The 11,205-nt window shown below is 64.9% G+C and overlaps 1 protein-coding gene across 7 annotated transcripts in view; it reads right to left on the bottom strand.

Annotated features, from left to right (window-relative positions):
• Positions 1–458: 458 nt before the first annotated feature.
• The window catches only part of NAV1 (neuron navigator 1), a 292,762-nt gene continuing 282,015 nt past the window's right edge, over positions 459–11,205 (bottom strand). For all 7 annotated transcript variants that reach the window (XM_073319526.1, XM_073319524.1, XM_073319528.1 and 4 more), the window contains 12 exons: positions 10,660–10,825; positions 10,081–10,255; positions 9,497–9,588; positions 9,271–9,366; positions 8,441–8,600; positions 7,735–7,970; positions 6,201–6,355; positions 5,228–5,299; positions 4,468–4,664; positions 2,851–2,969; positions 2,267–2,464; positions 459–1,204 (listed from right to left, as the gene is read on the bottom strand). In XM_073319526.1, coding sequence (XP_073175627.1) covers positions 1,109–1,204; positions 2,267–2,464; positions 2,851–2,969; positions 4,468–4,664; positions 5,228–5,299; positions 6,201–6,355; positions 7,735–7,970; positions 8,441–8,600; positions 9,271–9,366; positions 9,497–9,588; positions 10,081–10,255; positions 10,660–10,825 — 1,762 coding nt within the window. In that variant the 3' untranslated portion in view covers positions 459–1,108. The remainder of the gene's footprint in view (positions 1,205–2,266; positions 2,465–2,850; positions 2,970–4,467; positions 4,665–5,227; positions 5,300–6,200; positions 6,356–7,734; positions 7,971–8,440; positions 8,601–9,270; positions 9,367–9,496; positions 9,589–10,080; positions 10,256–10,659; positions 10,826–11,205) is intronic.

Raw genomic sequence — 11,205 nt, 5'->3', positions numbered from 1 at the left:
GCCAGGGGCTGCAGCAACCCTGTCCCTCAGCTCCCCCTGCCAGGGTCTGGCTCCCAGCTACGGGCATCTTGTGCTTATAGAAGATGGGTGTCACAAAGTGGGGGGTGAGGAGAGGAACCCCCCCAGCCAGTTGTGCTTCTTTGTGAGCATCGTGCTGCCGACTGAAGCCACGCTGAGCCTGCCAGGAGCTGCGAGGGGGGAATCAGTTACTGGAGAGCATCCAGTCAGCACCAGGTTCATCACCGAGAAGAAACCGACAGCTACAAAAATAAATGAGTCAAACGGAAATGAAAACAAGGAATCGACTCAACGCAAGGCTGCCCGCTCCTCCTCGGGCCGCAGCAATGGGGAGAAAAGAACCAGACCCAAAGAGGAACAAAGGAAGAGCTGAACTCTGTCCAAATCAAATAGGAGGGTGGGGGGGGGGGGCAGGGGGAAAGAATATAACCAAAGCAGGGTTTATTGGGAAGTCCTGGTTTAAATGACGGTCATGCAGATTAAATAAGGGATGTACAAAGACAGAGCTGAGAGTCCACCTCCTTCTCCCAGGCCTTCGCTTGCACTGGAGTTTGTGGGGTGGCTGGCGCGGGAGACAGCGAAACCCAGTGCCCGGCAAGTCCCTGGCAGCACGACTCAGACACTTCCATCAGGGATTTGTTCTTCTCTTTGCCCCACAGATTGTTTCGTTAAAAAAAAAAAATCCTCTTGTTCTGGGGCTGCATGCTCCTCCCTGCCCCCGAGCTGCACCCTGGGAGGGGTTCCGCGGGGTCCCCGCCCCACGCAGGGGCCTGCCCGTGGGTGCCGGGGACTCTGCGTTGGCTGCATTTGGCCCCCAGCCCCCAGGAGTTTGCGACAGAGACAGAAAAACCAAGAAGAGAAACCAGGATTCTCCTACCGCCAGTCAGGCTGGGAGGCGGGTGCCTTGCGCTCTCTCGTGGGCCGAGCCCCGCTGCCCCCATGCCCCAAGGGGACGTGCCAGAGCCCCGCGTCCCCGCCGCTTTCCAGCCCTGGCCGCGCACTCCCAGGAGACCAAACAAAAAGCAAAACCAGTTGGCGGGGATGCTGGCAGCCGAGGGCGGCGAGCTCCCCTCTCCGGTGCGGTGCGGCCTCACGGCGTCGGCTGCAGGTTGGGATCCACCAGGGTCTCTCGGTCTGGAGACTCTATGTAGTTGGCTGCTTCCTGGAGCTTCAGCAACATGGCCATCTGCGCAGGAAGCAAGGGCACTGAGAGCAGCTCAGCCAGGCGCGTCCGCAGCGGGGCACAGCCAGAGCCCCCCACACCTGACCCACAGTTCCCCTCGCCCTTGACTGTCAGCCAGTCCAGTCCAGCTCTGCGGATGGCCCGCCAATCCTGCCCCAATGCTACTCCACTTCTGCCCCAGCTCTCCCAGAGGCCCCCCATTCCTGACCTGCAGAGTCCCCACTCCACGTTCCCATCCTTCAGCTGGAGCTCTGTGTGACCCAGGGACCTCTCGGTGCCAACCGGCACAGGGGTACACAGATGTTCATAGGGATCCCCTGGGTCAAGTTGACACATATTAGTTCACCAAAGGGTGGCAACGTGAAATCACTACTGAGAGCCAGTAGTCTGCTGCTCCTCGTAAGCGTTGCAAAATATGAGTAAGGCGAAGACCGAAGAAGTTACGTGTCTACACTGAAAATTACGGTCGGAAGGTAAGGCCGGTCAGCCCAGGAGTGGTGCTAGGCGGGTGGGTTCTTTCCTGGCAGGGGGTAACAGACGCTTCTCTCTTGGTCTGATGGTGTGTGTATTGTGCATTGCAGGGCTTACGAGGGATGCCTGTTTGCAGACCACGCCAGATACCAGCCTGCTTCTACTGGGCCCCCCCATCTGCCATGCGTTTCGGCTTGTTCCCCGCAGCACCCGTTTTACGGAGCGGCCCTGCTATCAATAGCGTGCTCAATGGAATCTGTCTCTGGGACTGAGACATCCCTTGGGGTGGGGGTGGTGGCCCTCTGTGACAGTATACAGACAGTCACCTGGGGAGGATGCCCATCCTCCCCCACCAACCCTCCCCATTGTAACCCGCTTCCCCTCCAGGACCCTCTACCCAGCCATTACTACACACTGCCCTGCCCCCGCTGCCTCTGTGACCTCCCCACCCAGACACACACTGCCCTGCCCCCGTGACCCCCCACCCCAACACACACTGCCCTGCCCCCGCTGCCTCTGTGACCCCCCCCCGTATCTTGTGGGCTCTGATCCCCCACATGCCTGCTTGCACCCCCTACTGGAAGCGGCCCATACCAGGGGGTCGGAGTCCATGGAGCTGGGCGTGGTGTCTTTGACAGTCCGCTCCTCTGGGGGGGAGGCTGTGGTGTGGGGCCCCACGCTGGGTGGGGGCAGGTGGTACAGCTTCGATTGGTCCTGCTGTGCTGACGGCCAGGGCAGGGTGTCCCGGACCCACTCCACGGGGTCTTCCCAGGCTGCCTTCTGGCCATGGACCTGAAAGGGGGGACAGAGACTGGGTGAAGGAACAGTGGGGAAGGGGTGCAAGACTCAATGCTCACTGCAACGTGGGCCCTACTCCCGCACGGAGGCCGTTGCGGCTCAGTCCCACTGACAGAGAGTGGGGCTCAGGACAGGGAAGGCCTGGAAGGTCAGGGTTAGCGCAGGCAGAGACTGGGCAACCTTCTAACACCCAGCTCCGCTGGTGACCCTCAATCCCGCCCCGCAGCTGCCCAGTCCTCCTCATCTCCTGCCAGCTCTGTTGTGGGTCATTCTCCTGGCTGTGGGGCAGGGCAGCTCAGGGCCATTCCTCTGATTGGATGCCCCGCATGAGGGTGGGGGTGTTAGAGCCCTGGGTCAGTTCAGAGATTTCGGCGGGGTACCTTGATCCCGTCCTTCGCCCCCTCCTGCAGGTAGGGGATGATGGAGTTATTCCACAGGTCGATGAACCAGGTCCGGAAATCCTCAATCCCGATGGGACAGGACAGGAAGAAGCAGGGGCCTGCAGGAGGGGAGGGGACAAGGAGAGGCCAGTGAGCCGAGCAGACACAAGCCCCCGCATCCGCCTTGGCCTCTAGGACCTGCCGTGCACCTCCCCAGCCTTGGCTACCAGGTCACGGCTCCTCCCAGCCTGCACAAGCACAAGGGAACCATGATCCCAAAAGGTGCCTCAACCCTGCCCCCTAGTCGGTTCTCAACCCGGAACACCTGTCCCCTCCCCAGAGGAGGCCGCGCTCCCAACAAGGACTTGGACCGTGATCCCAGCCCAGCTGTGATGGAAAACACAATGTTGGCACCTGGGCAGAGGTTGCTTCTGACCCTCGCCTGGAGCTGAGCGCCCCGGCCAAGTGGCCAATTTGTCCCCTGCAAAGGCTGCAGTGGATGTAACCACCCCAAGCTGTTTGCCACAGCTATCTCTGGGGCGGGAGCCATGGGGGACGGAGCAGGACGGCGGCACTGGGAATGCTCTCTGGTACTGCTGGGCAGCGGCTCCCTCAAAACATCCCCCCGGAATCTGGATCTTACACCCTAAGGGCTTTACAAACCAGACAGACGTGCACTGAAATGCAGCCACCTCTGGGATGGCACACTGGTGGAGGAGAGGCTATTAGGGACGCGGGGCCGGGGACCAGACCCCCCTCTGCAGGAAGCACCCTGGCAGGTTGGCTGTATAACAGAGTGAAAGCTCCTGAGTGGAGCTGGGGGAAACAGGGCAAAAATACCCCCCCCCCACCCCCGCCCGCCAAGAGTGGCTGGATTGTACCGGGATCGAAAGGGAGCTGCTTTCCCAGAGCTTGTGGAGTTTTTTTTAATCCAGATGTTTATCAAAATCCTGATTGAAAAATGGCCCTTGGGACCTTCGGTCACCCCAGACACTTGGTTTCAGTTGATGGTAATTTTAATACTGGGTTTTGGTGACAATCTCGATGGAAAATTCCATACGAAACGTCACCGGCCAAGAAAAGGTCAAAAATTAAACACTTTTGCCAAAAATGTTTGTTTTGGGGAGGAAAAGGCAACTTCCAAGGGAAAACCAGCCTGGAAGTTCAAAAAAAACAGGTGTCTCCACTACCTTAGCACTCAGACTAGCTGGACTCCAAAGCCCTACCCACCTCACTGGGGGGGGGGAGGGGGATGGACGGACGGACCTCCTGCCTTCTGACTCCGCCGTGTGACTCTCAGAAGTCCTGCCTTCTGAAGGCGGGACTTCCTGCTGTGCTGCGGGACCCTGGCCAACGACTCGGGCGAGTGCAGGGGGCTGGCTTTGGCTCGTTTTCGGGTCAGTGGTGGGTTTGCCAAAGACTCAGTAGGCAGCCAATGGAAGCTGATCGTTGCCTAGAAGGGGCAAAGCGTTTAGCTCTGCCCGCTCCTGCAGGCTCCCCCCCCCGCGGGAAGGCCAGTGGCAGAGAAACTGCCAGCTGGGGGAGCTGCAGAGCCAGTCCCTGGGCTGCTCCACGGCCTGTCTCCGCCCCGGCCCTGCTGGCTCCCACCCCACTCACCGATGAGGAAGTCCGAGGTGCTGTGCTTCTCCAGGAAGGTGTGGAGGTGGTACCAGAGCTTGGGCACCCAGTCCAGGACCCGCAGCAGCTCCACCCTGTTGGCGTTGATGTCGCTGTCCGACTCGAGCAGCTTTCGGCGCAGGTAGCGGACCAAGAAGCCGTTGGCCGGCTCCACGTTGTTCGAGAAAGTCAGCAGCCTGGGGGACAGGGAGGGCTCGGCGCTGCACGTCTGGACAGAACCATCACCCCCACTGCCACCTTGCCCCCCACGCTCCCCGGGGCCCCGGCCACCATACCCCTGGTATCAGCTCCAGCGTCCCCAGTGCACTGTACCCCCAAGCAGCAGCCCCAGGGCCCCCTGCACCCCTCAGGGCGCTGTACCCCCTGGAGCCCTGTCATGTGCTACAACCCCAGCAGTGCCCACCCGAAAGGCTCCGGAAAGGCTGCCTCCCAACGCACGCCTCGCAGGCTCTCCAGAGCCTCCCACTGGGGTTGCTGGGGAGATCGGTTTCCCTGGCCAGCAGGAGCAGGACCAGGCCTGGGCCACATCCCCAACAGGTCATGGCTCCCCCCCCAGGGTGGGAGCCCCTTGATCCCAGGCTGGGCAGGCACAGAAGCAGCATCCTCAGGTGATGGAGGGGTCAGGCCCAGGGCCCTACTCAGCCTGGGCCTCCAGGACGGACAGCGGAGGAGGGACCAGCTGCCATGCAGGCACCCACAGGGTGGCTCTGCCCCCCACAGGCCCTGAGGTCCCCGGTACCTGAAGCTGAGGTGCAGGCCATGGTTCGGGCTCATCTTCACGGGCTGGTTAGTCGTCCCGATGATGTAGGGGCTGGGGAGAGACAGACAGACAGGGCCCCATGAAACTCTGCACAGCTGCCCCCTGCTTTGGGGTTAATGTCACCATCCACTGGGGCTGGCATGGGGGAGAGGAAGGGGCAGCAATCCCACTGTCTCCCCCTTCAGGCAGGAGGAGAGATTGGCCTGCTGCCCCCCATCTTGTGGGAGAGAGGCCCAGAAAACAGTTCCCAGCCTCCTCCCTACCACCCAGGAGACCCCCCAGGGGACTCTGGTGGGATGCTGGCCCTGGGCTCGTCCTCTGGCCAGGGCAGGAGGCTCCCCAGCTCAGATCCTTCTGGGCTGCGCTCTCAGGATTATAGCTGGGGGCTCTGGGAGTGCCATGCCCTTTGCTAGGGGAGCTACTTGGGCCTCACTGCTGTCCCCCAGGCTTCTGCGGAGAGAGGGAGAGGGGCCAGGCCAAGGGGACCCACAGCTGGTGCACCTGGGAGGGCGCAGGGAGCCCCCCCCCCGGCCCAGCCCATGTCATGGGGCAGCCGGCCTAATGTACGGGGTGGAGTCCAAGGGGGTGGGGCTGGCCAGAGACCAAGGGAAGCGCCAAGGGGGGTCTGCAACCATGGAGCATAAGTGTCGTCCCCCAACGATGGGCAGGCTGGGATCCCGATGCTCCATTCCCCCCCGATGTCCCCAGTGAGAGCAGGGCTGGGCTCTCACCACAGAGCGAGGGGTGTGGGGGTTAGGGAGTGGGGCTGGGGGGCCCAGGGGCTGTCGATCCCCAGGGAGCTGGAGTCGAACAGCCCCATCCCTGCCGGAGCAGTGCCAGGTGCTGGGCACAGGGCGCTACCCGGGGGCGCAGCAGGGTCCGAGGCTTGGATGCCATTGGTGGGCACCAAGCAGGGGGCGGGGCCTGCATGCAGGGGGCGGGGCTGCCTTACCATTTGTGGTATTTGCAGGTGAGCGCGCCATTGACAAGCTCGCTGATGGAGCAGGCCTCGCTGAGGTCATCGAGGAGGATGACCAATGGCACGTCCCCGATGCCGGTCTCCCGGTCGATCTGATTGGCCAGGTTGGAGAGGTACAGCTGTAGGTCCTGGAATGGAACGGCGGCACTGAACCACCCCCCACAGCAGGGAGCGAGGGGTTTCAGCAGCACGAGGTGTCAACAGAGCAGTGTGCGGGGAGCCCAGGGCGGGGACAGTGGGGGGCTGTGGGTTGGGATTGAGGGGCACCGGCAGGGCTGCGGGGGATCCCGGCGCTGGGACGGCAAAGGGCTGTGGGTTGGGACTGTGGGGCACCGGAAGAACTTGGGGGGATCCCGGGGCTGGGACGGCAAAGGGCTGTGGGTCAGGACTGAGGGGCAATGGCAGAGCTGGGGGGGAGCCCAGGGCTGGGACAGCAAAGGGCTGTGGGTCGGGACTGGGGGGCACCGGCCGAGCTGGGGGGGATCCCGGGGCGGGGACGGCAGGGGGCTGCGGGTCGGGACTGGGGGGCACCGGCCGAGCTGGGGGGGGGGGATCCCGGGGCTGGGACGGCAGGGGGCTGCGGGTCGGGACTGGGGGGCACCGGCCGAGCTGGGGGGGATCCCGGAGCAGGAACGGCAGGGGGCTGCGGGTCGGGACTGGGGGGCACCGGCCGAGCTGGGGGGGATCCCGGAGCAGGAACGGCAGGGGGCTGCGGGTCGGGACTGGGGGGCACTGGCCGAGCTGGGGGGGATCCCGGGGCGGGGACGGCAGGGGGCTGCGGGTCGGGACTGGGGGGCACCGGCCGAGCTGGGGGGGGGGATCCCGGGGCTGGGACGGCAGGGGGCTGCGGGTCGGGACTGGGGGGCACTGGTCGAGCTGGGGGGGATCCCGGAGCAGGAACGGCAGGGGGCTGCGGGTCGGGACTGGGGGGCACCGGCCGAGCTGGGGGGGATCCCGGAGCAGGAACGGCAGGGGGCTGCGGGTCGGGACTGGGGGGCACTGGCCGAGCTGGGGGGGATCCCGGGGCGGGGACGGCAGGGGGCTGCGGGTCGGGACTGGGGGGCACCGGCCGAGCTGGGGGGGGGATCCCGGGGCTGGGACGGCAGGGGGCTGCGGGTCGGGACTGGGGGGCACCGGCCGAGCTGGGGGGGGGATCCCGGGGCTGGGACGGCAGGGGGCTGCGGGTCGGGACTGGGGGGCACCGGCCGAGCTGGGGGGGATCCCGGGGCTGGGACGGCAGGGGACTGTGGGTTGGGACTGGGGGGCAGCCCAGGGCTGGGACAGCAAAGGGCTGTGGATCGGGACTGGGGGGCACCGGCCGAGCTGGGGGGCGGATCCCATGGCTGGGACGGCAGGGGGCTGCGTGTCGGGACTGGGGGGCACCGGCCGAGCTGGGGGGGGGATGGGATCCCGGGGCGGGGACGGCAGTGTCTGGAGCTCCCAGGCTCTCCTGGGGTTAGTGAGGAGGGGGATCCGGGTCCCAGCCAGCCCTCACGGAGCCCTTCACCTTGCACGACTGCTGGTGCATGTTGAAGGTGTTCACGATGCCCTCGGTGGCCTCCCGGCCCGAGCGCTCCACCAGGTACTCGGCCAGCCGGTTGGTCAGGTAGGTCTTGCCCGTGCCGCTGGGCCCCGAGAGGATGAGGCGGCGGTGTTTGAGCAGGAGGCCGATGTAGTGCTGCATCATGGGCTTGGGGATGAGGGTCTCGAACACCAGGCTGTCCACACACTTCTCCTTCAGGCCTGTCGGGGGGCAGGGGGCGTTAGAGCGACCCCTCGCGCTGGGGCCCACCCCCAGCTCCACCTGAGCTGGACTCTGCCCCCCAAGAAATGGGGGGGAGGGGGCTGCCTGAGTGAGACTCCAGGGCCCCCTCCCCTTCAGGGCACAGCCTGCAGGGCCCCCTTCCCCTGGCAGATCCCCTAGCTGCCTCCCGTCCACGCTGGAAGCAGCCCTGATGTGGGCCAGGCCAGCCCTCCTCCACCCGGCTTCTTGTGCCCGACCCACGGTAGTGGCAGGGCCTGCTACTGGGGGAAGGCGGTGGGGGAGGAGATGGGGCCCAGTGCCCCAGCCCAGTGCCCTCCTCCCTTCCCCAGATCCTTAGCCGTGGCCCCTGAAGCTGAGGGGGTGGGAAGCACTGGAGAAACTGTGCCCCACAGGGCTAACGCCAGACCCTGTCTCCAGGGGGTGCCGGCTCTCCCGGCCCAGTACTGGCCTTTGAGCACCACGGCGATGCTGGTCACGCCCCTCCGGCAGGGGGGCAGCTCCGGGGGTTCCGTGTCCAGGACCCTCTTCACGTGGCTGATGCTGTAGCCGTGGACAGACTCGGTGCTCAGCCCCAGCGTGGAGGCGGGGTCCATCTTGGCGACGTAGTCCTGGGCAGAGAGGGGAAGTGCTGGTGCTTAGCTTCCCTGGTTCCTGGCTGGTGCCCGTCAATCCTGACCCGCTGCCCCCCGCCATCCCAGCCCTGCGCTCCTCCCCAGCCCAGCCAGACATGCTTCCTCCCGCTGGTGCCCCCCCGCAGCACTAGGAGACCGCACCAGACCAGCGGGAGACTCCCCGTCGGGCCCTGGACAGGTCCCACCAAGGGGAATGAGGCGCAGGGCTGCTGGTGGGCCTGTGCTGGCCTCATGCAGCTCTCGCAATAAGCTGGGTGCCACTGGCCAGGGCTTAGCTAGGAGACACGGAGGAGCCGGGGCACCAGCAGGGCCAGGGAGGGCGCCTTGCAACATCGGCTGAGAATGCCACTCGAGAGCGAGGTCCATGCTGACTGGACGGGCAGAACCGTCCCTTCTGGGCCGGACATCTCGGAATCCCCACGGGAGGTGATGCATGCAAAGGGCCAACACCTGCCGAGATTGGCTCCCCTTCTCCCTGCTTCCACCCATCCAGCGTGGGCATTTAAAGGCCCCTTAGCCAAGTGTCTCCCCTCTTTTCTGGCTAAGAGCAGCGAGAGCAGAGCCGTGCCCCGCTCCGAAGCAGGGCAGGGCTCAAAGCCCAGTTCCCTAGCACCCCAGATCCCTGGGAGTTTGTTAGCATCTGTACCTTGAACACCTGGCAGACGGCTTCATCCAGCGTCTTCCAATCCACCTTCCCGCTCACCTTGCTGCAGCCCAGGAAGAATTCCTGCTGCTTTAAATCCTGAAAGCCGAAGGCAAAGGCATGAGCATGGCTGGAACGTCCCACCTGGCACGCCCTGCTGCGAGCCGTCCACGTGCCCCAACTGGGTTGTGTGCTCGCCCTGGCCCGGCTGCGCCCCCAGGGTCCTTACCCCTTTGATGATGTGCTGGGGCGGCATGCGCACTACTATCCGCAGCGTCACCTCGTCCTTCTGGGCCCCCACGGCGTCCATCGGTGACAGGTCTGGGGAGGGAGCAGCAGAGTCAGCCCCGCTCGCTGCTGGAAGCCACACTCCCCAGCAGGCGACAGTCATCCCCTGACAGCCCTCGTGACTGACGCAGCTCCTGCAAGCCAGGGCCTGACCCATAGCCTGCTACGGCTCCCAGTGTCTGCAACGAGGAGGGCTCAGGCCCCTTGCCCCAGCTCCCTGGCGCCCAGCAGCAGGCTGGGGTGGACCCTTGGATCTGGCACCAAGGGCAGGAGGTTCCCAGCTCCTTTGGAGCTGCCAGGGGTCAGGATTTCCCTGCATATCTGGCCTGCACCTGCCCCTGCATCCACTGTGTGGCTCCTCCAGGCTCTGTGGGGCCCAGGCTGACCCCAGCCTGCAGCAGAGCCCGTGGTAGAGAGGCAGCCAGACCCCTGCCCAGGAGCGGGTTGCTGCTCTGTCCTGTGGTCAGCGGTGCACACTCGCTGCACAGAGGTCCCATCCCTGATGCATCCCGCTCTCCCTGGTACCTGTATCTGCCAAGCCGGGGCTGAAGGACTGAGCGAGGGCAAGGCCCAGTGAGCGCCGTGGGGACGAGGAGGCAGACGTGCTCCTGATGTGCCCGGGGATGGAGCCCGGCACTGACGAAGGCCCTGGGACCACCTTGAGCCGATCGTTCTCGGCCTTCAAGAGATCCACCTCCAGCTGTGGAGAAGGCAGGGGTTACAGAGCAGAGCCCATGGCCACGGACCCAGATCAGGAACCCTCCAGCTCCCTGAGCACTCCCAGCACAAGGAAAACAGACCCTCTGGTCCGGCAGAGCTCTCAGCCCACCCCCTCTCCCGTGCCGTGGAGCCACTGACCCCCAATGCCACGAGACCTGGGGTGCTACTGGACAGAGTGCAGCCCCACCATCATCAAAGGCTACGGGCTGGACCATGTGCTCAAAGCGCACGCCCCCAGAGGAGAGCAGGGGTGGTGTTTGGCCCCACCAGGGAGAGGGCTGGAAATGGCTGGGAGAGGCAGGCCAGGGGAGTGGCCCAGGGTCGGTGAGCCAGGCCCACTCTGCGGTGGGTCCGTGGCTCCCCACGCAAGGACGGGGCCCTCACCTGCATGTTGTGCATGGTCTCACGGAGCTGGTCCAGCTGGTGGGCTGAGTTCAGAGCCTCCAGCCGGATGTCGGTCAGTTTCATCTCCTTCTCCCACAGCTCGGAGCGCAGTTCCGACACCTCCTTCTTCTCCGGCTCTTCCTCCTCCTCGTTGGCCTGGAAGAGCCTGCGCCGGGAAAAAGACACCCATAGGGTGGCCGGTCACAACGTGCTCTGCTAGGGGGTGCTGAAGCGAGGTGTGACCCCGAGTTCCACCCAGAGGCCACCGTCGGGTCTGAGCAATGCTTTCAGAGGAGGCTGAGCAGCAGCCAGATGGGAGGTGGGGGGGGGGGGTCCACAGGGCCCAGCCGATGCCCCAGTGCCTTCCTGTGCCCACGCGGCGGCAGGACCAGCGAGGGCTAGGGACGCAAACATGCCAGCCAAGCTGCCTCGTCCACCCCCATCCACAGCGATCTCGCCAGAGCAGCCGTGCTGTGGACAATGAATGCACCAGGCCAGGGGTCCGTGCTGGGTGCGAGACATGCTGCACCCAGGAAGGGAGAAGGG

The sequence above is a fragment of the Lepidochelys kempii genome, chromosome 21 (genome assembly GCF_965140265.1).
Source record: "Lepidochelys kempii isolate rLepKem1 chromosome 21, rLepKem1.hap2, whole genome shotgun sequence".
Classification (NCBI taxonomy): Eukaryota; Metazoa; Chordata; order Testudines; family Cheloniidae; genus Lepidochelys; species Lepidochelys kempii.
This window is presented reverse-complemented; position numbering and strand designations above follow the sequence as displayed.